At 43.5% G+C, this 27,944-nt stretch overlaps 2 protein-coding genes across 3 annotated transcripts; one reads left to right on the top strand and one right to left on the bottom strand.

Annotated features, from left to right (window-relative positions):
• The first annotated feature begins 399 nt into the window (after positions 1-399).
• LOC125513384 (GTP-binding protein 4) lies at positions 400-8,120 on the top strand. The gene is made up of 14 exons (XM_048678491.1): positions 400-677; positions 2,840-2,963; positions 3,787-3,907; positions 4,019-4,083; positions 4,158-4,271; positions 4,446-4,520; positions 5,223-5,261; positions 5,404-5,475; positions 5,636-5,749; positions 6,245-6,316; positions 6,420-6,456; positions 6,997-7,109; positions 7,270-7,479; positions 7,617-8,120. Exons 1-14 carry the CDS (start codon positions 514-516, stop codon positions 7,707-7,709), a joined length of 1,413 nt encoding a protein of 470 aa, XP_048534448.1. The 5' UTR covers positions 400-513; the 3' UTR covers positions 7,710-8,120.
• A 5,061-nt stretch (positions 8,121-13,181) lies between these two features.
• On the bottom strand, positions 13,182-17,529 carry LOC125517435 (AT-hook motif nuclear-localized protein 20-like). 2 transcript variants are annotated; one of them, XR_007287601.1, is made up of 3 exons: positions 17,302-17,529; positions 15,942-17,065; positions 13,182-15,823 (listed from the first exon to the last, which is right to left on the bottom strand). XR_007287601.1 is itself a non-coding variant. In XM_048682638.1 (2 exons), exon 2 carries the CDS (start codon positions 16,928-16,930, stop codon positions 16,082-16,084), a length of 849 nt encoding a protein of 282 aa, XP_048538595.1. In that variant the 5' UTR covers positions 16,931-17,065; positions 17,302-17,529; the 3' UTR covers positions 13,182-16,081. The 2 variants fall into 2 exon arrangements, 1 of the variants encoding a protein (XP_048538595.1); XM_048682638.1 differs by having other exon boundaries at positions 13,182-17,065.
• Between the last annotated feature and the right edge of the window lie 10,415 nt (positions 17,530-27,944).

Genomic DNA, 27,944 nt, shown 5'->3' with positions numbered 1-27,944 from the left:
CACAAAAAAAAAAAATCCAGGCGCGTGGAGCCGAAATAAAGACCTCACGCTACAATGCACCGACAGCAGACAGTCGAGGTGGCTACTATGGCTGGATAAAACGCAGCGCTAACTTATGAGTAACAGCTAAATAAAAAAAGGGCTAATAAAAGGAATAGAAAATAAATAGAAACGGAAACAGAAATAGATTAGAATAGAAAAGAAGAAGAAGAAGCTGAGCGACCGTGGGCCAGCCCAAAATGCGGCGTCCGGCGCCGAGGTTCAGCGAAGACTCATCCTTTTGACGCCTGCCGGCGTCAAATAGGATCTGGCTTTTGGGCGCTGTTTTGGATTACGTGGTTGGGCCAGGCCCACTATCAAATTATCGCCAAGGAAACCTAGAACCCACAGGCATCTTCTCTCCTCTCTCTTCGTCCAGGCTCCCCTCATCCTCCAAAAAAAAAAGGAAAATTCTTCGTTCAGCCGCCGCACCAATCCATTCCCCCGCTCAGGGAGCCGTGCGCGTGCGTAGCCATGGCCTGGCTGCCCTCCGGCGCGGCGGCCGGCCCTGCGCTGCGGGGAGCGCGAGCCTCTCCGGCGCTGTCGTCGGGGGTGGCGGCCGCCGTCATGCTCTACAAGCGCGCCCTGCCCCCGTCTTCTCCACTACTCTCCGCCCGCCCGTCCGCCACGGCTCATAGGTCAGCCCCCGATTCTCCGCACGCCTTCTCTCTGGAGCGGTACGCGTGCGTGTCCCCTGAGCTAGATTTCCGCCGTCCCATTCATTGCTTCGACTTGGGACTGGAGGCGCCTTCTTCTGTAGTTTGGGGGAATAAAAATGACTGCTTGGGCTATGAGATGAGGTTATACAAAAGCGAAATTACCAGTAAATTGAGCCCCCTTTTGCTAGACTAGCCAACGGTGTTTTCGTGTTAGGCTTCATTGTTAAATCTTGATATTGGTTGAGTATTCATGATTTCCAACTAAAGCCAATAACCAAGAGCCAAAAATCAGCAGCAGGTTAGCAAACATAAAATGTTCAATATTGGCTGAGCTACAGGACCAGAGGGAGCTACTCTACTGGAGAGGGAGAAGGAGGAGGGGAAGCACCAGAGCAGAAATCATATCATGCGTTGGTGCTGTTGCTGCCGGCGAGCTGCTTCAGGAGCCCTGAGCCCACCACCACCGGACGCTGCTGCTGCTTGCTGCCGTTAGGGGAAGTCAGGGACGAGGGAGGAGGTGAGGAGGAATGAGGAGCATTGCAGCAGGACTGCTGGAGCAGTCTGCAAGCTTGCCGGCGGCAGTACTGGAGCCTGAGGGGGAGGAGCAGAGGAGCACTCCACCACCTGCTGGCCTGCTGCTGGATACTGAGAGACTGAGGTGGGGAGGATGCGAGGAGCAAAATGCCATCTTGCCATTGATGAGATGCTACTGGAGCCTGAGAGGGGGAGGAGGTGAGAAGCCCACCACCATCTTGTCGCTGGTTTGCCGTGAGCTGCCAAGATTGAGTATGAAAGGGAGGAAGAGGTTCGGGAGTTGGAGTCTGTACACAGGGATTGGGGTAGGCCAGGGTTAACATATGCTCCTTACTGAGTTTTGACTGGGCTGGACCGTATCAAGGAAGTATCAGGGAACGTATCTGCATTCATTTTATTGCCTATATTCACCGATACTGGCATTGATACATATCGGGACGTTGGGAACGGATCTGTATCGAATACGGTAGACACGCTGTATCGCTGTTTTTTAGATGTACTAACGAACCCCCTTTTGAGAGAATACAAAACTTCTGCTCACAAATTACATCTGTGCGTTTTATTCGATAGTTGCATTTGCATAGTAAAAAAACAATTGTGCACCTTATTCCATAAATCACATGCAGACCTGGGTCGAAAAAAAATCTCCCCCTATTTAGGTCGATTCAAACTATTTGGTTTGTGTATTTCCTGTGTTTATTGCACACATTCTTTTCTTCTACATGTGTTACCTCTGGAATTCATATTTATGTGATATTTTCTGTTGTTTTGTTACTCTGAAATAACCACTAAGCATATCATATTTATTTTGATAGGCCGTGCCATTGTAAATCATTTATTCTTTTTATCCATGGTAATTAGCTAAATATAGAATTTTACAACTATTGACAATCATATGCTGAAACAACCACTAAGCATATCACAGGAATTCAAATATAGAATAATCTCCTGGTCTTGAATTTTAAGAAATGGTCTTGGGCTAAATCTTTGAAATTCGACAGTATAACTAATATACTACCTCCGTTCCTAAATATAAGTCTTTCTAGAGATTTCAATATGAATTACATACAGATGTATATAGACACATTTTAGAGTGTAGATTCACTCATTTTGCTTCGTATGTAGTCCATATTGAAATATCTAAAAAGACTTATATTTAGGAACGGAGGAGTATATAGCATGCTGTTCTCCCCCTAATAATATTATTTTTCTGTTTTATTCCAACCCTTTGTTGTCAGTTTTTTTGTGTGGTAATTCCCTTTGCTTGTGTGTGCACATAATCAAATCGTAGTTACAGTGGACTGAAAAACAACACCATCAGAAATGAGCCAAAGGCAAAAAAATGGTTTATGTCTTGTTTTTACTGATATGTGACCGCAAAGATCTTCTTTAACCATCCAATCCAAGTAGCTCTTCCTGTTTTATTCTAGATTGTAATTGTATGTCAAGTGTTAGATGACAATGAAGATTGATAACCTATTAAGCTTCTCCAGTCTGAATATACTTTCAGAATATGGACTCTGTTGATGCAGCTATATTTATCTTTAAACTATTCATTTCGTTATGCTATTTTGAATATGTCTTCATCTTTGGTACTTGGAACTCAGGTTTTTTTGTCAACTCTTGGAACGAGGGGCTTCTACAGTCTACTTGGGTCGTTGGGTCCATTCTGCAACATGCAGTGTTTCTGTAGATGACAGACCACATGTAGAGTTAACAGATGGATCAAATGTACATTTCTTCAAACCCTTCGCCGAGCATGTCTTTTTGAAATTTATGTCGTGTTCCATATTCAGAGATTTATTGTCGCATGCATTGCTGTCATGAAAAAAGTACTTGTATAGTGTGCTTACCTGTTGTTTCCTTATTTTTATTTCACATTTTGGTAGTCATCATTTTGAACCAAAATTTTAGCATATTCTTGATTGCCAAGATTCCTGTGTGTTATTTTTATTTTGAGACCATATTTTGTTGGTGTCAATTTGTTCCTCTAACTTCTCTCACCTGACCGATCTGATTCTTGTATGTGCACCTACATTCATATTTAGCTTCCTCAAAAGTCTTAAGATCCTGTTTCTCTGTATAATGTATTAAAAAATAATCTCATGTGTATTGTCTAGTTTTTTGCATTTTCACTTGAATTTTCTTTATAGCCAGAGTTTCTGCTGTGCTTAGTGGTTATATGATAGGAGTGTAGCTGGGCTTACTTTGTGGGTGTCACAGGGGTTGTTCGTAAGCATATCGAAGCTGCATAATCTACAAGAACCGTGATGCTGCAGCTGTAGTATACTTGACCAGTGCTAAATAACAAGGAGCTGGTTAATAGTGTAATATATATATAAACCTCAAGTGCTGTGAAACTGAGTTTCTCTGCTTCAGGCCTAATTAATTCTTGGCACCTCAAGAGCTGACATGTACTTGGTGCATTTTTTAATGTTATATGAAATTTCAGCACGAAGACATATACTAGGCAAAAGTTACTTCCATTAGCACTGTATATTTACTATCAGATGCATCATAAGTTTCTTTTGTTTGCTATTATATATTCATTCAGGGAGATCTTGTGCAAAAGCGTGAAATGGTTGGTGCATTTCAAAGAATACCTATGGTGATGCCTGCAACTGATATACTTATGTCAGCACAAAGAAAATCAAGAAATGTGCCACCCACAAAGGGTATTCTTCAATTTAACATATATTTTAGCATTTTTTTCCTTGTAGCTACTATGACATTTCACATACAGTTCTGGGTCACCTATTTTGTTTTAAGATCCATATATTCTGTAGGTATACAAAACATAGCCAAGCGTGAAAGAAACAAAGGTGCAAAACAACTTGATGCCTTAATGAAGGTAAGTCCTCTATGTTGTTGCACTGCCAATGCAAATAGTTCAACTTGGTTACTGAGAGCTGTTTTGTTTTTTAGGAACTTTCGGTGCCACTGAGAACTTATACAGAGAACTTCCCTAGAAGGAGAGATTTACATCCTTATGAGAGATCTCTCATTGAGTTGACCTTTGGGGAGGGATATTATGAAAAGGTACAGTTCTTATGTAAGTTGCCCCTCCCGGTTCTGAGTATAAGCACTGGACTAATGATTACAGAACAAATGTCAAAACTAGCAGTGTTGCTAATTCTTTCAATTGTATTTGTCATGAAAGTTCTTCATTTTACTTCTAGAGTTATTGTGATTTTATTGGTAGTGCTATGACAGGTACTAGGGCGAGTGGATGCTCTTAGGAAAAAGATAACTTCTGTCGGGAAGCAACATGCTTCTGTCTGTGCTAAGGTTAGCGTAGATGCAGACCTTGTGGGGCAATCCCATCTTCATTTGTTGAAACCAAACATTATCCTGTCTTTAATAACTCAAAGAAAAGGAAACGGCATGTTGAGAAAAAGCACCACCAAAATTCAGTAATCACATAATGAAGTATCCAAGTACAACAGCCTAAAGAACAAATACAATAGGGTAAAAGAGTGAGTGAATAGAAATTCAATGCGACACGAACATTACAAAAAGGACAGAATCAGACCATCTGCCTCCAAACTGGTCACACCCATATGCTCTGTTAACTTCATTCCCACCTGTATCAATATTGTACCATTGCAACTATTCATGTATTGTTTTTACTAAGCATTTGACAAGTGTCTTACAAACACATTTGGAACTAGTAACTATAACCATTGATGACACATAAAGTCATTTATGTTTCAAAGTTAGATTGGCATTCTGATAGGAAATGATTACAATGAGCACATAATGTAGGGAAAATTATCACACCGTATATGCACCGACATGCTCGGTAAGGTACTTTGGTCGTCCACTATGGGAACGAGGACAATTCAACAGCCTTTTAGTATGCTATTCATTGTTGTTCACTTACTAAGCCTAGATAGCCAAACCCTAACTGTTGCGAGCTTCTTCTCTTTCAACAAAATAGTAGCATAAATTTTGTAAATTTGATTCACGATCTACATTTGATATTGACAGTCTTTGACGAAGCGTGAAGCAGAGGAGCGACTCACTGAGGTTTGTTCAAGTTTAAGCACATATAAATAAGTGTCTTCCTAGACCCTACTATCTTTTGTTTTTTGTTCAAATGTATAATCAGTTTATTTACACTTCTTTCTCTGCTTGATGAGTTCTTTGGTTGCATCTAATATTTTTTTAGGGCCGGAAGGAACTTGAGGAAGTTTTCCAGCGTGGTCAAAATGCAATTGAGGATTTAATAAACGTTGCAAAGGTAATATTCCTTACTTTGTCATTGGGGATTGTTGTGTGCGAAAAACCAAGAAAATTATTATGGTGTCTCATAATTTATTTTTTCACACTTATATAGGCTTCTAAGATTTCTATTTCACTTATTATGTTATTAGCACTGACTGATCAGTAAACTATTACAGGCTTTGCGTTCTATGCCAGTTGTTGATCCACATATACCGACACTTTGTCTTGTTGGATCACCCAATGTGGGGAAGTCATCATTAGTTCGAATATTATCCACTGGAAAACCAGAGGTGAGCATATTTCTAAGCAGTGAATAATGCTTATTGCTTAATTTATCTGTAGTGTAGTTTGGTGGTAGACATAGCTTCCTGATAATTCATGTATTACTGGTTACTCCCTCCGTCCCATAATATAAGAGCGTTTTTTACACTAGTGTGGTGTCAAAAATGCTCTTATATTATGGGATGGGGGGAGTAGTAATTAAGATTCTAAACAACTGTGCTCATTTACAATTCTTTGAAGATGGCAATTCTTAGTACTCTTGTCTTATTCAGTATTAATGCTGCTTTTTTCTAATAGTTCCTCCATTGTATAGCACTAAGGCTTCTTGTTTTTGATTAATATCAAAGCACAAATGTTTTAATTTACTTTTAACCCATGTTGACAAGTTCTTTGTCTGGCCTTAGCCTAACTGAGTGTGTACCTTGTAGCCTCATTCTACTCTCCTTTCTTTATTTCTATAATTTTGTGTTTCTGTTTTCTTATTCTACCTCACCTTTCTGCAGGTCTGCAGCTACCCTTTCACAACAAGAGGGATTCTAATGGGTCATATAGTATCCAATCATGAACGTTTTCAGGTTCAAACACATGCATTTCTATTTTCTCTACTCTTCAGACAAAATGCTTATTTCCTCCTTCCCATCTAGACCTGACGCCACTGAACAACCAAAATATTTGTAGGTTACTGACACTCCGGGGCTTCTCACAAGACATGATGGTCAGTCAGACTTCCCTTATTGAATATGATGTGAATACAATGTGATCCCCTCCCCCCCCCCCCCCCCCCCCCCCAATACTGAATATGTGATTCCCTTTTTACATAAAGTTTGCAGCAGTTTCCCGTAGAATGTACATCCATAACAAAATGTTCTCTAGTAAGTAACAGTGACATTTGCCAACACTATATAAGCCTTTCTTGGTTGGGAAATGCCCTTTGGTTCCCGTGTGTATATACACCCGATATGGGATTTTTTAAAAGAAAAAGTCAAGTTTATTTGCCCTGAAGGCAACGGGGGGTTTTTCTTTCGTGGATTTTTTTTACGATTACAATGGATCGTCAAGTTTATTTCAAAAATATTTTCAGAATTTTTTAGTTCATATTGAATTAGTAATTTTTTTCCAAACGTCTATATCCTGGGTGCTTATATGTTCTCCGCTCCGTACTTTAACAAAAATTCCATGTTCTGTGCACCTGTATTATTCTGGCATTTCCTTTATCACATCCCTTTTGATCTATTCCGAATTTTGTGGTTGACAGATGACCGGAATAACATAGAGAGATTGACACTGGCTGTCCTTTCTTACATGCCAATTGCTGTTCTGTATGTCCATGATTTATCTGAAGACTGTGGGACTAAGGTGGCTGATCAGGTGCATCTTTTATTTACCTCTCCATTTTTATTTTCTTTGTCACTTATAGGTTCTAGCCTCCCAATACCAAACAGATGACGTAGTCAGCCGGTCAGCCCATTGGTTTTGCATTCTCCCACTTGATTGGTTGTACTAAACACAACTTGTTCCTCCTTTGCAGTACATCACGTACAAGCATATAAAGGAGCGGTTTGGCGACCGTCTTTGGATCGACGTCGTGTCCAAATGTGATCTTCTGGACAGGGCCACGCCCTCCAGGTTCGACAATGCCGCTGATGATGGCGTCGACGATGAATTAAGGAGATACAGAGAGTTTGGACCGGAAGACGCCATCCGGGTGTCCGTGCAGAGCCAAACCGGAACACAAGAGGTCAGCAAAACTCATGGCTGCCTCGCTAGTCATGAATCGTCTTATCGGTCGGACGGTTATCCGCCTCTTTATGAGATTGTGAAAGTCATGACCGTGTCCGGGGCTAATATGTTGTATATGTCTCCTTTTTTTCCCAGCTGAAGCAACGGGTACATCATCTGCTAACCTCTCAGAGGGCTCGGATCAAAGCCGACACGGGCGATGATGAAGCCGTCAGTGAAGTTAGATAAAAAGGGATTCATGTTGGACTATCGTTATAGGTTAGATGTTCTTGTGGAGCTGATCTGGTCAGCCTTATCTCATGCAACATGCATGGCGCATCAGTCACGTTGTTGGAGGCATTCAGTCAGCCAGGTTCCCAAACTGGAGCGTCGATCAGCTCGAGCGTTTTCTTCACGAGCTCTAGTCCAGCGCCGTCCTTCGGTGGACGCGCGTGGTTAGGCTGGCTGATGCTCTGGAAGTAGACCTCTTCAAACTTCTTCACCGACCTGTATGTACGACATTTATATAAACGAAACGGCCCTCCATATGTATGTATGTACTCCCTTATGGCCTTTTAGGGATCGGTTAGAAATACCCTAAATGCTCTTATATTTCTTTACAGAGGGAGTATATTATCATATAAGAACAACTTTAGCAGAGTTGTCGTATCAAACCGAACTTCATAATAACCTCTGGGGCATTTTTCTTTCAGAAAGTAGGTGGAGAGTAGCCACCCCGTCCTCCATCACGGTAGTAAATTTTTTGAGGGTGCTGCAATAATAAAGGACGCTGCAATAACAAGGTGACGGACATCCGAAATCACTAATTTAGGAGTACTTTCTAGTTGCGACAAGTGGTGCACATGTCACTTGTTGCAACTTGAGAGTTTTTCCTTTTTTTTGGAAAAAAAATCTTGCCTCTTGTGGAAGCAAAAACAAAACGTGTTTTCTTTGTGAAAGGAAAAAAAAAGAAACACGTTTTGTGGGAACAATTTTTTTTGTCAAAAAGCTAAGAAAGACCGGTGGAAAGTCGAGAAAACCATCTAAAAACTGAAAATGCGTGCGAAAAAAATATAAAATAAAATCTAAAGAGAGCACCCAAAGCGCGAAACATGGCGGCGGCTGAGTGTCGCGCTCTCAGCCCACCCCAAATGATTGTTAGGAGGATCCTGAAGGAGGCTCCTTAATTAATTGCTCTCACGGACACACGCCCAAAACAAGTTTTTTTTGAGGTAACACCAAGTTTTATTGTTCAAAATCCACACGGGATGGGATGCAAATGGGATCGTCCCTGATCAAAAGAATAAGAAAACTTAGCTAATCTATCTGCATCAATGTTTCACAACTCTACCTTCATAAGTGAATGTACAATTGAACATTAAAGCTCTACTCTTAATTTCGCTAATAATATTACTATACGCGGCCAAACAAGTTGATGATCTATCCTAGACAGGCCGCTCCACATGCAGGCTCGCCTATACGACACCACACAGAGGCCCGGTGGCACACATTTCATTCTTTTCCTCTCTTCTTAAAAAAAAACTAGCTAGTAAGTTACACCAACCTAAAAAGAAGGTAGTAAGAGCATCTCCAGCCGTTGGCCTCCCAGGCGACGATTTTACGTGCCCCTTAGGCAAGCCAGCGCAAAAATCGGCGCGGGGCGAGCGGGTTCCCAGCCGCTCGCTCTAGGGTCGGCCCCCAGACGCGATTTTCTATTTTGAAAAAAAACCAAATTCAGCAAAGTTTGGCTAAATTCGACAAACTTGACATAAATATTGGACATGTTCGGCGTTAGATAAGTTATATTTAAAGAAAAACTAACTACGGGGCGAAGAAGTCGCTGAGTGCGGCGAAGTCGCCTACGTCGCCGCCGTCGTCGGCAGCGGCGGCGGCCTTCTCCTTCTTGATGGCGCGGCCGCCCCTGCTGGACCCTTGCCCGACGTCTCCATGACGGACCGCTGGCGGCGGCGCGTCCTCGTCATCGCTCTCGTTGAGGACGACCACGCCTCCCTCGTCTCGGCCACGGCGCCGAGCTTCGAAGCTCTCAAAGGCGAGGCGCTGGCGCTACAGCTCCGTCTGTGCCCAGTCATCGCGCGCCCACTTCAGGGCCGCCGCGTTGTCGAGCTCCTCCTCCTTGACGCCGCCGGAGAGCTCGGGCTCCGTCTTCACGACGGGGAGCCCCGGCTCTGTCTTTGGCTTGACGTAGCGTAGAGGAGCCGAGGAGGGGGCGCGCCTGCCACCCTAGTTGATGATGATGCCGGCGCTGCGGGTGCGCCGGCCGAGCGACGTCTCCGTGGCGGGCTCGGCCTTGACGCCGAGCAGCGCCGGCGAGCCGGAAGAGTGGGAGGAGGAGTGGGAGGACGCCTGAGATGAGGAAGAGGAGGAGGAGCCGAACCTCCTGGGCGCCCATGGCCTGGCGCTCCGGAGGGGGGAGGGTAGGATATGCCAGCGGTGGGTCATTGCCGTCCTCGAGGTACGACAGTACCTCGTGGAGCGTGCGGCTGGGGACGCCCCACCAGATGCAGTGGCCGTCACTGTTCTTGACGCTGCCCACCACCGGCGCCCCGTTCGTGGACGCCAACCGCTGTGCCTGCCGGCGCCGGAAGTACTCCGCCCACGCCGTGTGGTTGTCGGCGGTGTACTGGGGGAGGGCGCGTTGCTCATGCGTCAGGGACGATCGCACACGGTCGACCTCGGCGGCGAAGATGCCGGGCCGCGCGTCGATGTCGGGCACCGGGGGGATGGGGACGCCCCCGTTGTTGAGTCTCCACCCCGTCGGCCCGGCGTGCATGTCCGGCGGCGTCGGGATGTTGGCCTCGAACAGGAGCCGTGCTTCCCACTCTTGGAGCGAGCAGCGGCCGAAGCCGTTGGCCGCCGCGGCGTCGCCGGGGAAGCGTTCGGCCATGGAGAGGGAAAGGGGAAGGGGAGGAAAGGGGAGAGAGAGCGGCAGAGCTCGGTGGCGGACGGCGGCTGGTTTGGCTCGGCGGCTCGGGCTGGTGTGGCCAGCGGAAAGGGGAAGCCTCTGGTTTTATAGCCTCGCGCCATGTGAACGCGTAGCGAAAGGGGAGGCGTCGCCGCACTCGCCAGTCCGTGACGCGTCGCCTGTGAGGAATCAATGGCAAGGCTGACCGGCGGCAGCCTTGCCATTGATTCCCACGCGGGAAAACGAGGCGTTCTGGGGAAGACGAGGCGCCTGCCGCTGACTCGGCGGACCCACGGCTCTTTCGCGCCAAAACCGCTCGCCCTGGCGCCCCGGGGCGCCCCCAGCTCGCCGGGTTCGGCCTGGGGCCGCCGGCGCCAATTTCGGCCCTAGCCGGCGAAAAACGGGCTCCTGGGGTCGCGACTGGGCCGATTTTTGGGCGCCGGCCCGGAAAAACGCCTGGGGAGGGCCTGCTGGGGGCGCAGCTGGAGATGCTCTAAGTTACACACGTGAGAGCATCCCTAGCCAGACCCCGTAAATGTCGCAAATCCACATAAATCCGGCGAGTATATGGGCTCGGCCTAATTTTCTGGCCAGAACAGAGCCCGTATAAAATTATACCACGGCTCACAAACCGCCTAGCTGAAGCAGTATATCTACGGGTTTGCAGGGGGATACGGGTTGAAGCCCTATCCCTCCACCGTGATTCCCCACTTCCCCCTCACATTTCTCGCCGCCGGCGAGCCCGCTCCGCCTCGAAACTCCATGTGGAACTTCGGATGCGGCTCCGGTGGTTGCCGCGACCCCGAGCGCGAGCGTCGTGTCCGCTCGGACGACGCAAGGAAGCGCATGGACAAGAAGTGGACGAACCGGGGCCTCTAGCCGCCGTCAAGGTTCCTCCGTCGCGAGACGAAGGAGTATGACCGTCAGCAGGCCGCGGGGTCCTCCGCCGCGGGCTCTAGATCTGTCGCGTGGCTCACCCGCGCGGCGAGCTCTTCCTCTTCCGGCGCGAGGCTTCTCGCCGTGAAGAGGGAGTGGTCGGAGGAGCCTGAGGAGATCGTGTGCCACGGCGTCGTCGGGCCCGAGGACTTCGTCACCGATGTCTACGCGGTCGCAGCCGCCATTGCCGAAAGCAGCTTGCGCGAGGAGGCGGAGCGCCGGCGCCACCATGAGGAGCTCGAAGACCTCGTGTTCCAGCAGGCGGTCGTGGCGTACCTTGCCGCCAAGGATAAGGACGACGAGTGGCGGCGCATCCGCGAGGAGTAGAGGGAGAAGTACATCGACCTCATTAGCTCCGACGAGGAGGATTGAGCTCCTCCACCGCGTTGTCCATGGCCGCGAGCTCGGCGCCGTGAGATCCCCACCCCCCCTACTACTAGTAGTGAATGTAGTATGTAATATGAACTAGTGTTTGATCATGTAGTATATGTAGTATGTGATGAACTACTATGGTTGCAATTTCTCCCGCCAAACTTTTTTTTTCAAATTATACAGTTTCATATATGGTTTCTGTTCTGCCGCGCACATTTTCGACCCGCAAACAAGATCTTCGTCGACCGGGAAATGGCTTATGCGGGTCGGAATTTTGCAGGGTCTGCTAGAGATGCTTTGAGAGTAATTGTGACTGGATATATAGATTTTGAAGTCGCACATCCATGAAATATAAGAGTAGGTTTAAGTTACATCGCTCATTCCATTAAAAATTAAATTATGACTACCGAATATGCGATCATTGCGTGGTATATACTACACCAAACTCATGTATAGTCCGAAAACACAAATGGACTTTAGGAAAGATGCTGCCATAGCTTGGAAATAATTAAATAAATCATAGAGTAAAATAAATGCCAATCGTTTAGAAAGAAAAAATATTGGAGAATTTATGCATTGTATGCAAGTCTAGAACAAACGATAAGTGGTTGTGTTTTGTGCATATTTTACAATGTGAATGATATTTCTACTATTTAAAAAGAATGTAAGGCTTCATATTTCATTTTTCTTCCCACTACCCCTTCCTCCAACCATCTCTGTATTGTAATCAATTATGTTAATAAACTTACCTTCTGAACCAATTTCACTTTAATTTACTAGTAAATCTCTTTCTCTATCTCTACTATTTAAAAAGAATGTAAGGTTCCATATTTCACTCTTTTTACTACTACCCCTCCATTCAACATTTCACGTATGATAATCAATCACCTTAATTTACTTACCTTCTTAACCAATTTCACTTTAATTTACTAGCAAATTTCTCATCAAAATATTAGGTAAATCATGAACAAGATTTGATAAAAATTTATTTATACGTTGGTGTTAATATGGGCAGGTAAATCACAAGCTAACTAGAACATTTACATCCCGTTGCAACGCACTGGCTTGTCCTATTAATAAAAATAATACTCCCTCTGTTCCACTATATAAGGTGTATCGATTATCGTGCAACTCAAATTTTTCTATGTTTGATCAATATTATAGAATAAAATATTGACATATAGAATAAAAATAAATAAAATATGAAACTACTTTTCGTGATGGATCTAAGATACAAATTAGGTACTGTAGATATTCGTATTTTTTTTCTAACAACTTGGTCAAATATACACATGTTTGACTTTTCAAAAAATTAATACACCTTATATTTTGAAACAAAGGGAGTAGGTTGGCAACATTTGGCAAGTATGCATCTCCAACAGCAAAAAGAAAAACAATCGCTAAGAAAAAAAGCATACAAGTAACTAAAATTTAATAATGATTGTTGCAGCCGCTTTTGTTAATATCCTTCAACCAACAAATCCAGTGCATCTCGCTATGTATATAACCTTTTATTGCAAAAATGACCAGATCTATTATAAAGTTCATCAAAAGTACAAAGCATTTCAAACATAATAAAAATTATATTGAGATTCCGAGACCACTACTATCGTCAGGATGATCCGCCGACGCGCCTTTGTCACCGCTCACTTACCGGAGCCGGCTTGACCTTGTCAATGACAACCGAGAAGTCTTCGTGCATGTGTCCCTAAGGACTAGCGTCCTGAATCTACAGTCGTCGCCGTTGAACTCTTGAATAGATCTGAAGCACCTGTCACCAGATCTCGTCACATGTAAGAAACACTGACCTCACCACCCGAAGGAGACGACATGAATCTACGCCGGAGGTTTGTCGAGTACGCCAAGACAGGCAAACTCTTCATGCTCTGAAAGGTTAGCATTGATAATAACAGGATATATTTTCTTTTCATCAAAATAAGCATATTTAAGTGTATCGGGTAGTTTCTTTAATTCAAACACAGGATCGCTCTTGGGTGGTAGAGGATCTTCAAGAGTTTTAACAGGTAAATTATGTTTAAGGATAGATGCTTGCTTAAAGAATGTCTCATCTATTTCATTTCTTTCATTCATATGCAAGGAGCATCGAAACCTGAAAGACAAACTTAAAGAAGAAGTGTCACTATCCATCCGAGCGCCGCCCGCAAGGATTAAAAACCCCTAAAACCTAATTAGACTACTAACCAGAGCGAAGCCACCGGGATTCTCTACTACCTATACTATCCACCCGACGCGTCTAGAGCTTTTTTTTTTCGAGAGAGAAAAACCGAGAGGAAGCCGCCTTTTAAGCTTTATTACACATTCTCTGCTACCTATACTATGCATGAACGTATATGCAAGTATGCACCGACTATAATAATGGAAGAACGCACACACGTATCTGAGCCGAGCTGAAATTAGTACAGGCATGCACCTCTAATAACCGGCCAGCGAGCATATCGATCGGTCCCCTAGGTAGCTAGGATGATGCTATTTTCATTTTCAGCACCAATGTGCACTAGGATCAATTTGCTTTTGGTTTCAAATTTTGATTCCATGGGGGCAGCTGCTGGCTACTCAACCTTTTACAATACCGATCTGTCCGATGCAAGCACGCGAGCGAGACGAATAATATTGGACCACGCCATTGTATACAAACCGTACTAACTTACTTTGACTATCCAATATAATGCTTTGACCATATATAATTTATGTTACATAACATAGCCACCATCAAATATATTTTTCAAAACATTTCCGTGTTGTTATAGTTTTGTAACCGGGTAAACATTGTACGGGAGATTCACGGTCAAAACATGCACTTGGACACTCAAACTACGCCTTATGTTTTGGTTACTGTAGTGGTTTGGTCAATCAAACTTTTGAAGTTTTAACATGTTGGGACTTTTCCTCCTGTCCAAGACAACTATATAGTCAATGCACTTAACCCTAAAAGTTTTTTTTCATTGTTTGGTGCTACAACCATACACCCACAACTATTGCTTATGTCAATATACAGTCAACTCTCAAATAAAAAAATGGTTTATATCATTTATATCACTAGTTGTGTCCCACTATTCAGTTTTGTATTAAAAGTTACAACCGCTCAAAAATGCCATCGTTTTGTGAGATGCTTGCTCAAATATGCTATTAGACACCTAAAAAAATGACATCGCTCCATTAGATGTTTGCTCAAAAATGTAATCAAACACCGTTACTGTCATGTCAAACTAGTTGACTATGTTATATGACCAAAATACCCCTACACCCGCATGTTAGCTCTCTTTATCTCACAGTGATAATTGTGAGGCCTACTTACCAGAAGCAATCAACCAAATAATTTTAGAGGAAAATAAGAACACACTTTGGGGTTGAGTGGGACACACACTTTATTGTAGCGAGATATAGGGAGAGCTGTCATTTTTTCCATGGGTATTTTGGTCATATAATATTATAAACGAACTTTGAGCTGATAGTAATGGCTTGTAGTGGCTTTTTTAGCATGTGCCTAACAGAGCAGTGGCATTTTCGAGCAATGGCATAAACGAGTAGTGGGACACAACTAGTGGCATAAATGATAAAAAACATTTCATTGTACCAAATTCTCATGTCTTTCCTATTCCTATGTTTGGGGATCATGCGAATCAAAAAGTTTCATAAACTTGATGAAATGACCACATATGGCCACCTTGTGCAGTCATGGCAACATCAACCTATCATAACATTGCTAGGAATGTGGAATGAGATTCAGTAACTAAAGGATGAGCAACATCAAGCGATTAAAACATGTGGAAAAATGACTCAAATAAAGTTTAGTTTAATCAAACAGAAGATCCAGTTTCATAATTATGTTGTATACATTGATCCATTGGTCCAAGCAGAACTGGTTAATCTTGCAAGAAATGTGAATTCATTATAAATATTTCTCAGCAATGCCAGGCTTCTTGTGTTCATACTACAATTGCATAAATACATATATATTCACCATTCCTTCACACATATAACTAGTTAAGTTAAAGGAACTTTGTGAATTATGCAGGGAGGATACATACGCATGCAATAGTCAGAGATGGGGTATATAAGAGTCACACACTTGGAGAGTTCTGTTTTTACTATATGATCACTAATAACCAATCTGCAGGCAGTAAAAGGAGCTCATTTATAATTCCTCATACATGAATCGGAGCAAGCAACTCCAAAATGATTTTTGGCAGATAATAAGCAAAGCAAAATCAGAGATTCTAGTTACTTACCACCAGCTGCTAAATATATGCAATGCAAGTCTAGTTATTGGTAGGATGGATTTCGATGAGGACGATGGGAGGAGCTAGCTGAACTTGATGCTTGGAATCGTCGACACATGGACTACTCCTGATTGATTGATGCTAGGTAGCTAGTAGGGCGGCCGTGCATGCGCCGCCCATTCCGGCGCCGCATGCCCACCGCCTCCCGGCATCAGGTTCGGCGGCACGCCGTACATCGGCATCCCCGCCGCCGAGGGGTCGCCGGCCATCATCGGAGGGACACCACCGCCGGGGGCTCCGTGCATGCGGGCGGCCTCCAGCTGGTGGTCCTCCTCGGCGTCGTCCAGCGGCAGCCGCTCGTAGGTGGCGTTGGCGAAGGTGGAGGCGATCACCATGACGGGCCCCGCGGCGGTGAGCGCGCCCACCACGCTGCCCCCGACCACCTGCCCCTGCCCGCCGGCGAGGTACACGGTGAGCCCGGTGGACCCCGGCGGGGAGGGCCCGGGGAGGAAGGTGCCGGAGAGGGAGAGTATCTCGAAGCGGCCGCGGAGCGCGACGACGGCCCCGGGCGCGGCGGGCTGGCGCAGGGCGACGTCGGCGACGGCGCCGGCCCCGCTGAGCACGCAGACGCCGCGCTGCCTGCGGCGGGAGAAGTGCGCGATGGCCTCGGCGACGTCCGCGCCGCTGGCCACCTCCATGACGTGGCTGCGCAGCGCGTTGGGGCTGTCCCGCGTGACGAAGATGGGCGGCTTGGGCTTGTTCTTGGACCCCGCCGGCCGGCCGCGCGGGCGCCGGTTCGCCGGCACCACCACCGCGCCCTCCTTGGGCTCGTGCTCGTCGTCCTGCCCGCTCCCTCCGCCGCTGTGGCTGCTCTCCCCGTCCACCTTGGGCACCGCCATGGCGTCCTCCAGCTGCTGCCGGTTCTGGTCGCTGGCGAGGCTTGATGCAGCTGCCGGCGCCTCCGTCAGCCGCCCTTCGTCCCACCACCTGTTGGCCATCTCTCCACCTAACCTAACTCTATGTGCTACAGCTGATCTGGTCTTCTTCTTCCCTATGTAGTTCCAAGGGCGGCTAGCAAGCTTTCTTGATTAGTTGACTTCTTGCAGAGCTAGCTTCACCATGATGCCCTGGATCTGAAATTGTGCACACAAATGAAGATCAGAGAAGCTTCATGTCAAACACACAAGAGATCGAAGAAAACGAGCTAGAAATATAGATGGGATATTCAGCATATGTGCGTGGGGAACTGGGGATTGGGAATCCGCTCCTTGTCAGCTTTTGATTTCATGAACAAAAACAAGACGGTAAAGGGCCCTGGATCGAAAAACCTGATCGATCTAGCTAGCTAGGAGGAAAAAAATATCAATACCTTATGCGCCATGAAATTGCAGCTAATGAAACCAGCTAGCTCCCATCAATCGATCTAGTATGAGATTTTGGTTGCTCCTCTTTTTCTTGGGGGGTCGAGAAAGCTAGCTAGCTAGCTAGAGGGTAGAAGAGGAAGACCAAGACTTGCTTGTTGCAAGCTGAGTAAGCGAGCTTTGTCATGGAGAGGGTGCATGAGGTGTGTTGATGGGTACCTTCCGGTTCTACTTGCTCAACACCTGCCTGCAAACTAATTAGTTAAGTTAAATACAGATCGATCGATACACATGTTATGCATACTAGTATATATGATTAGTATGCTAGTATGTATATATGATTAGTAATTTAGTATGTGTACATGATGCCACTGTTTTTAAATTTGCATAAGGCTAAGCTAGCGCACCCCTTTTATTTTACAGTGGGTAACGTGGTGGGGAGTACAACTCCCAGATATACAAAGCTGAAAATACTTCGTATGATTGCATGGACCACGCTATACTCTGGCACCATTTTATAGCAAGGTATTTTCAAAGCTGCATCTGAGAATATGCTTAAAAATTAATTAAGCTAGCTATCCTGCTACCATCACATGTGGATTTGCACATATTGCCAGCCCAACCAACCAGTTTATTTATGTTAAAAGGTAGCGTATACTTTTCAACGTAACACGTATATAAAAATAGAAATGATCATCGAGCCAAGTATCTACGTAACACATATGTAGGCTCTATGGCAGTCTCGCCGGTTTGGTGGGAACCGAAGACGCGCGCTTCTGAGCCGGCTTATGGGTGTGAAGAAATATTTCTTCCGTTTTAGAACCTCCACTATCAAAGATAGCTCACATATAGGGATATAAGGCTCGTGGCAAGAAAATTCCCTGGTCCGTAGCGTAGTATATATACATGGCTTTTTCGTGTTGTGCGTCATAACACTAGTGGTACCACATACCTTCATTTGTATGGTTTCATGGACCACTATTGGTGTCGTTTTTTAGATCATGGTATTTTTGTTGCTGCCACTAAGTATACACTTAAAAATTAGTCACCTACCATCAAATGTGGATTGACATACACTCACCATCCCATACCAACTGGTTTATTTCTGTTAAATCTAACACAAATATAAGGGATCCTTTGATTCAAAGGATTATCATAATAATTTTAGTGTGTTAGAATCCTTAGGAATTTTTACTATGTTGGTTTTTTGCTTCATAGGATCGAATCCTATATGATTTTTTCTAAGGATTTTTTGTACTACTTCCCATAGATTTCTAGCATCCACTCAAATTTCTTTGAAAGAATCCTTTGTTTTTCTATGATGCAATCAAACAACCAAAAATCATCTATAGTTGAGATGAGCATGGCATTCCAATCCTATGTTTTTCCTTTTCCCGTGTTTTTAGAATCCTGTGAATCAAACAGGCCCTAAGACATTCTAACTTTTTTGTAAATCAGATGTAAATAGACATGTTTGAGTGTGTTTGTTCACCCATTTTAGTCTTTATGTAGTTCATATTGAAATATACATCTTATATTTGTGAACAGAGAGAGTAATTTTCAATACCATAATTCTGAATACTTTACATAAGCTGATTTGTATACAAAATGGAGATGATCAATGATCCTATAGAGTAGAGAAATCTATGGTATACAATTGTCAACTTGTTTTTCCTTTTTCTAGATGGGAGAATAAACCCCTGGCCTATGAATCAAATGGATGCACAGAGCCATTTTCTCATCAACTAAAATTGTGTTACAACACACGATGTAGCAATAAAATATGATGACATCACGCACCAGAGATCTCAATATATATCATGGTGATTCCAGATCACATTGTCTTGATTCATAAGTTGAGAGAATCCCCAAATCACTACACATTGGGAAAATTAAGGTGCACCTAAAGATAAAAGTTATTATGTGGTTTGTTCACAAGAAAGTGATCTTGACCAAAGACAACCTTGCAAAACGTCGTTGGGAGGGTAGCAAATGATGTTGTTTTTGCAATTGTGATGAATCGATCCAACATCTTTTCTTTCAATGCCCACTGACCAGACTACTGTGGCGCACAATGCACGTGGCCTTTAATGTTAGCCCACTTAATAACATAGACACTTTATTTGGGACTTGACTTAATGTGGTGGATCTTAAACTAGCAACACATATTCGAGTCAGAGTATGTGCATTAATTTGAGCAAAATGGAGCTACCGAAACGACATCATTTCTAACATACAGAACATTACCAATTTTTTGCAGGTCATCTACAGAGCAACTTCCTGGATACATACGTGGTTGTTACTTAGTCATGCGGAAGCCAAGGAGCATATAGCTTATGGGTGCAACCATTGTGAGATGGTAGCACGGGGATACCTACAACCGGTTTGGATGGCGGTACAACAATAGGATATGTGTATAGGCATCTAATCTTATTTGTGTCGGTTGTGGCCTTGTGTATCTTTTATTTACTTTTCAAAACTTGTACCACACTTCGTACTCGTTGGAGACTTTTTTTAATAATATGGCCGCATGCATCTTTGTAATGTAGAGGCCGGGGCAATCCTCCTTTTCGAGAAAAGTTAAGTTGAGAGATTAAAATATATTGTACTAATTATAGATGGAAAATTTAATTGGCGAGGTGTGGTGACACCTGAGTATATATGTTTAACACTAGTGTTTGGAATATCATCAGAGAATGCATGCATGCATTGCATTTCTTTGTTGCTGAAGCCATACACATGATGACTTCGCCAATCCCAAGATGATGTGCTCAGTCTCTCGAAGGTGCTTATAATAATAGGGTGTGCATGGGTTCATAGGGGTGAGTGTATCTGCGTTTATATGAGCGTCTATGCCTACACTATGTTAAAAAATAAATCATTTTTCCTTCCTACTCCACGACTTCCGCTTTTCCGCATCCCTGCTGTTTTTCTATTTGCCAAAAGAAAAAGGGAAATCTTTGCCAAAACCATGATCAACTTACATATTACAACATTACTATCAATCAACTTGAAATGTAGCTACAGTGCATCCACACCGTCGACCATCCTCCACTCTGTTGTAACAACCCTCGATCTTGCAAGTTGTGGGTATCCTCAAGGTCGAGAGGCGGTGATCATCTGGTAATATTTACTATAGAGACATGAAGAAGCGGATTTCCTCTCCGCTAATTGTAATATATTGCTTCTGATCCAAAATGCACGTCATTATAGATTTTTTTCCAGTTAAACATTTTAGTTTGACGACCATCTATAAAGAAAAATAACAATAGCATCAACACCAAATAAATACTACTCCCTCTGCAAAGTTTTATAAGATCTTTTAGATCACTACAATTACTATACAAATTTTAATAATAGGAATTCAGCGAGCGCGCCTACTACAAAGCAAAAGAAATATAAGCTAGTATTCTAATGGAATGGGGGCTTGGGCTCGAGTGATATTAGAGCATGCAAGTCCCAATTAGTAGCTAGCTTCGATCCCCGGTTAATTAAAAGTACAGATAAGTAGTGATGAGATTCCTTTTGGCTCTATTAGTGGTGGTCCTAAGCACAAGTTGCCAAGTAACACTACTAACCAGGCCAACTACTAATCAAAGATCGATGATCCTGCCTGTCATGGTCATGCACTGTTTGTTTATCTGATTAATCCTGCTTGTTGGTTAGTTTAGAGTAAGCTTTGCTTCTAAACTCGACACGCGTACTCGGTCATGCTAAAAGCAAACACAACTTGCTAGAACAACAACTCACCCATTCTTTCCTAAAGAAAAACAGCTTGCCCATTCTCCTTGTTACACGTTCTAGAACAAGTAGACGACAATGTAATCCTAGTTGTCCACATGTTTGGGTAAATGGAAGGAGAAAGATATGTTTTGGTCTCTCAATTATTGCCAAGGTTTAAATTAATTTCAATACGGGAACTTTTGGTCTCTCGATGGTGCCAAAACCATACTGATTATTTTAAAATGAATTCAAGGGAGTCCCCAAAATATAATTATGAATTCGGATGCATGCTAAGGACTAGGAGGACTTGAACTTAGACGGTGGAATTATATACCCTCATGCCCAACTAAGTGAGCTAGGCTCTCCCCGTGAAAATAAAATGAGCTAGACTCTCACTTCTTAGAACCATCAAGATTTATTTTTCTATGACAAAAATCACAGGAAAAGTGAGGTAATCAGAAAGACATATATGAAAAGACAAAACGGATGGAGTTTTTCTATTTTTATAAATTCAACTAAGTGAAAGAAAAAATTGGGGAAACAAATTTCTTTCTGTGTGTAAAAAAATTAGAATAGAGAAACCATGAAAGTAGAAGTTTACAAAACACAAAGAAAGAAAGAAAAGAAAATGAGAAAAGTTCAGGGGAAATAGAAAAATAACTAATAATTAGGTGAAATCGCGAGTATACATGGTTTTCTTGAATACATTTGTCGTGTTCCATGGTTTTCTTGAATTTTGTTGCCAAACTCCAATCTTTTCCAGAATATTTATAATTGTTGTTCATTTTACATCCCAGGATCATTAGTAATTTTACTAGGTACGTGACTGCTTAACTTTCTGATATTCATTTGGATATTATAGATATTTTTGTTCTCATCTTGCTGCGCTTGAAACCGCGTCGTGTCACCATAAAAGCAATTGTGTGGAGCTATAGGACAAATGCAGACGGTTTTGACACTCAAGGGACCAACTTTGAACTAATTAGAGTCTCCTTTTATTTTGCCGATAGTTGAGGAAGTACAATTCTTATTTTGTTTGCTTTTTGGATGAGGGTTGATTAATTAGTAAATATAATTGCCTCATCGCTAGCTTAAGTAAGTGGTGGGAACATCATTTTATTTGTAGAAGAAAAAAGTTCAGAGTTACTTTTTTTTTCTTTCTCAGGGGCAGGTCAGGGGACACTGGGACAGTCCTTTTCTTTTTATAAGATCAAGGCAGGGGATAGTAAGATCTGAGTTTTTTTTTTTGAGGGGTGTCAGAGCTGAGTTGAAATGTACTTGGAAGCCCATTCGACAAAGTAGGACTGCAAGCTTGGAAGCCCACCCACAGATAGGCCCATACTCCCACGGGCGCTTTGCCTGTTTGGCAAGTCGGCCGGCCGGTTGAATGCCGCCTCCGGCGATCGCCGGCGTCCGAGCCTCAGATGTCGCCGACCCATTGATTGGAGACGAAATGCTTCGCCTGCCAACACTATGTGATCCGGCCGCAGTGCAGGCGTGCAGGTCAGCCTCCCTCTACTGTGAATCCAAGTACCACCACGAACTCAACCTGTTCGACGGAATGCCTCCTAATCCACAAAAACCATGGCCGCCATTTTGCTAATTAAGGCGTGCATACCACATCTCCTAGTTAATTCTATCATAATCGGAGACTTTTCTTCCGCTTTCTGACTCTATCACACACCTATGAACCACACCACTCGGTGGCATGGCCGCGGGCAGCTTGGCGTCTGTCTCATGATCCTAACTAGTTATTTAGTCAAGTTCAACTGAATCAGATATTAATTTCCATTCCACGTATTGGTTTGGAATGTGTGAAATGAACTTGACAGAAGAAGCTTGGTTAGCTCCACCATCATTGTTATGTTTTATTTTGCTGTTTTCTGTCCTCCCAGTTTTGTATGTTTTCCAGCCATTTGATGTTGCTTCTTTTTCGATCCCAAAGATGAGGCACTGTTATGTCATCCCTATCGTTTGGACCCATACAACAAACTACAATGTTAATTGTGATTCCCTAAGCACGAAACTTCTTTTTCGGTTGCACTAAACCAAATGTCTGGCTTGTAGGCAATGAATTAATGATCATAGGAGGGAAAAAAACATAGCTCGGCATATCAGAAAAAATGTACTCCCCCCATCCCAAAATTATTGCCTTTGATTTAGTACAACTTTAGTATAAATGTTGAGACGAAGGGAGTAGACAAGAATACCAATTAAACTATAATTTTTTCTTTGTAGCAAATGTGTCTTCAGTGATTTGGTTACATTGCAGAACAAGAAGAATCACAATAACATAACAAAAGTGAGAAATGATTGTGTCTTCCTTTTCTTTCATGAAAAAATTGTGCTCACAATTAACCAAGCAGTCATTTAAATATTATTCCCCATTTTGTCTATTAACTTATTCTTCACATAAGGAACCAAAATAATGATCTATCCTCGACTGGTAGTTTGGAGATATCAAGATTAATGAAAATGGATAGAACACTAACCAACCACGATCAGATGATCGAGGCATTTAGCACGCTGATGTTGGCGGCTTTGCCTGTGCTTTCCTGGAGGGCCGATGCGCTGTGTGCCTGGGTCGCTGCGGACTATGGAGGAATGGTGATTGGGGAGGCAATCTACCGGCGGCAGCCTAATCCGCAACAGACGACGGCGCCCTCATCCGCGCACAGCAATTAGGCGATGCCAGTTTTGCGATTGGAACTTGGAACCGCACACGTCGGCTGGCTCCTAATCTCCTCAACTTTTGGGGTTAATCAGCCAGCGGCAAGCCCTCAAGGCCTAGTAGATAGTACACTAGCAGCCCAGTTAGCATGTTGGCCCAGGTGGCAGCAGAATTGTTTTCTGCTTTGTTTGTCTCCAGCGCTGTACGTAACTGATGGCCAAACAGTATATAAATGCATACAGGAGCATATATACTAAAACTTCTCTGTATAAAATATTGGGTATGCATTGCATATCCTTGCATTAGGCTAGCTCCGCCCCTGAGTGTCCTGTAGTCAGTTTGCCATGGTATTCATTTTCTGAACAAAATATCAATCACTATGAGAATACCCTCGGATCTTAAACTGATTAGACAAGCCTTTATGAAGCTGTTTGTGCTGATGTAGAAAGAAAACCGAATGCAGTTTTTGATACATTGCTGTTTTTATATAACAGTGGAGGTTATCCTATGTTTGGTAATATCTCTTTAGCTGTACAGTTGCGCGTGAGAGAAATCAGATTTCATTTTTTTTGCGGTGGAAAAGGAGCTTTATTAAACAATGATAGGATTACAATCAGCAGCCAGCAAGTTATTCAGAGCCTGTGGGGCATCCTGCAACCACAAGTCGGTTCGATGCTCCGCTCTCGACATATAAGCTAGCCGATCTGCAGCCCTATTCTGCAAACGATCAATACATAAGAAAACATGCTCCCTTTCACTCAACAACTCCTTAATCTCTTGTATCAATTGGCCTAGGTATGACTTGTTCTGCCCAGTCTCCCTCATTACCTTAACAACAGCAGCACAGTCAGTTTGAATGATAAACGATGAGGAGGTATGCATCAGTGCTACTTTGACTCCTTCCCTGACTGCCATCATTTCTGCTTCAAAAGCATCTGCACAGTGTGGGATATACCAGCATGCTGAAAGCACATGCCTACCGTTGTTGTCTCTTACTACCATTGTCGCCCCAGCCCCATCATCACATGTTCCAAAAGATCCATCTGTGGTAACAGCCAACCAACCCGCTGGAGGTGGAGGCCATGGATTATGCTCTTTGGGATGTTTGGAGCGTACATTCCTATCCGTGGGATCCTCCACTATAGCTGGCCCCTTTCCTTTCACCACATCTCTTCCATCATTTAACTTGATTTGTTGCAAGGATGAAACATAACTTTGCAAGAAAATTCGTGTCGCTTCAACTGGAGCCGGCGTCTTATCATGCAATATATCATTTCGGACTTGCCAATTTCTCCATATAATCACAAGGACCCTCATCCTCTCCACATCCGTGAGTGTGACCAGTAAATCAAAGAGCCATTCATGCCCAGTATTTAGTATAGACTCCTTTGTAGGGATCTTCCAGACCTCGCTCATGGTGTCCCAACAGCCCTTGCCATCGGGCAAGACACAACGATATTAATGAGTGTGTTGTTATGGGAATATTCAGTAAATTTGACAATGATGTGTTCTGTATATCTACTACTGTTTTTGTTTCAAATTATTGTAAGTTGTGCTTCTCAAGTTACAGTTGTAAGTTTATGTAAATATCTCAATGATGCCTCGTTTATTTTTGGCAACGTCATTCTGCCATGCGCCTTCATTGAATCATATATTTCTTTGCCTATGTTCTTTTATGTCCCGTTTTATGCGTGTTTTTGTTGTTATTGAATTTGCACCTCAATATTTAGAAGTATAGTTCTGACTAATAACTAATGTTGAATCCCATCAGTAGGCATGACCTGGGAGTTGGGAAGAAGCTCCTGTGAGTTGAACTGAATTGCACCTGCCTTCCTGCTGCTATTTGCTACTGAATGCATAGCTAAGGATTCAACCAGGGCCGGGTTATGCAGCGGCGTGTTTTTGGCGAATGGATGAAGGCCAGCTGGAGTGTGTCCCGTAGCCAGTTTTGCCATGGTACTCATTTTCTGAAGATAATGTCACTCACCATGAAACTAACTTTGATCTAAACATGATTAGAGATAAGGGAATGCTGGTCATCTCTGTTTTCTAAGACAATCCCCTCATGTATCTGCCTGCGTTGATGTAAAAAGGAAACAGAATGCAGTTCTGATCCAAATCCAATGCTGTTTATATAACAGTCAAGTGAACAACTGAACATTGTTCTACTAGTATCTCTTTAGCTGTACAGCTACGCATGAGAGAGGTCAGACTTCAATAGCATGTCAGCAAGTAAATACTTCCAAGCTGTTTACAAGCTTCTGGATGTAATTCCAGCAGAATAGTTGGTGCCAGAAAAAAATGATTTTATTTCCATCTTGGCAGAGTCCTCGCCCACGGTCGATGCACAGTAAGTGTTTGTTGAAATGCCACATAGAGAGAAGAGGAGGACGAAGAATAAGATGGATGCTCACGTCTGGGCCCTACTTGTCATAACGGTCAAAATAAATGACGTTGACTTTCCTGCCACGTCAGCCCTGATGGGTGGGTCCTGCTTGTCATAAATGTGTTTAAAACGTCTAAAACAGTCATCAGCCGAAAGTTGTAGTTTTTAGGGACGAATTACGAAAAAAGTGGTAGTTTTCGGTCAAAATTTTGATAGTTGTAGTTCTGTGGGACGCCAACCCCAAAACTGGTAGTTTTTTGTTAGTTACTCTGCTATTTGCTTCTACTGGCGATTCAACCAGGGTAGGGTTTCAGTGCTACTCTGCTTTCTTTGGGATGCTAATATTTGATTTGACTGAATTTCGGATTCTTTCATGAGCCGGCTAGCATTTGAAATGTTTTTGGAGCTAGCTTCTGAAGAAATGAAACATCTCGCTTATTTCCTTGCAAAAAGTAAAGATGAACAATTTGGTTGTTCTTATCAGTACAGGGATATGTACATCAAAGCTAAATCCATACCAGCCTTGATTTGCTCTAAGTTTCAGTAGCAATGTTACTTTTTTGGCTCGGATATGTTCTTTTTCATCCTTGTCTGAAGCGAGGCGAATGTTTCAGTAGTAATGCTACTTTGCTTCTGGGATGTTTTTTCTTGTCTTCTTTGTCTGAGGTGTGGTGAAGGTCCTGATGTTTGGCTAATGTTTGAATTTTAAATCCTCTGTGAGTTAATTAGTTCAAGAAATATATTTTCGCTTTTTTCCTCTAAAAAAGACAAGTAAAATTGGTAGTTATGATCGTGTCAGGGCCAGAGATAGGCCAAATCAAAGCCAGGGAAAATTTTGTTTTTGCCACTCTAGATTTTGCCAATTTTCCTTATGCCACTCTAGATTTTGACATTTCAGTATTGGCACTCTTAGCTTTTGAAAAATATCACAATTGCCATTATGTGGCAATAGCAAATTAATTTTATTTCACTTTTGCCACTCTAGCTTTTGACAATGTATCACAATTGCCACTCTAATTTATTTTGGTTTTGCCACGGAATGGCAATTGTGATAATTGTCAAAAGCCTTATTATTATGTATATGCCTCTAAGTATAGAAGCTCATTTCAGAGGCATGAGTCAGGGGCAGGCCAAACAAAGACATGTTAACATTATTATTGATATGCCTCAACGTATAGATGACAGCCACAGAAATTAATTTTATCGGTTGTTGCCACAATCACAGCGGTTCGACATCGTATATATATACCATCGCATGATCAGCAAGCTAGCTCTTCAAATCTTGTTCTCTCCTCCTAAAAGGGAGCAGCTTGGAACTTAATTATGGGCCTTGTGGCTCCATATCTTGTTGCAGTTCTGCACGCAGAGGTCGGCGTCAGCCGCATCTGCAAAATAGCAATGCAAGACGAAATTGTTCATGTCAAATGTAAAAGAACAGGCAGATTCAACTCGTCAAGAAGAGGAAAAACGTGATCAAGGTGGTCTGCCGTCTTACCGGCTGGCGCCACTGTCAAGAAGTGTATCTTGCAGGCCATCATGCACGTGGCGGCGCCACTGTCGACGGCCTGGTTGGTATTGGCGTGTTGCAGCTGCACTTCTTGGCGCAGAACGGAATGCAGGCCAAGTGCGGCATGCCGGCCCTCCTGCACCTGGGGTAGCACACATCGAAGCACTTGCAGAACTCGGACATGGACGGCAGCACGAGGGGCATGATGCACAACGCGGCAGTGGCTGCCACTGTCTTCTTCACCATCTCTTCCTTCAGGGTCACAAGAGGAGAAGGAACTGCTGTTGGTGACTGACTGGTGACTCTGCTAGTCAGTTTTGGGGCACAGGAGCTCTGAGGGCAAAACCGACATTTGGCCTGGATA

This window comes from Triticum urartu, chromosome 6, assembly GCF_003073215.2.
Source record: "Triticum urartu cultivar G1812 chromosome 6, Tu2.1, whole genome shotgun sequence".
NCBI classification, from domain to species: Eukaryota; Viridiplantae; Streptophyta; class Magnoliopsida; order Poales; family Poaceae; genus Triticum; species Triticum urartu.
Note: the sequence above shows the minus strand (reverse complement) of the source record. Positions and strands in the feature narration are given on the sequence as shown.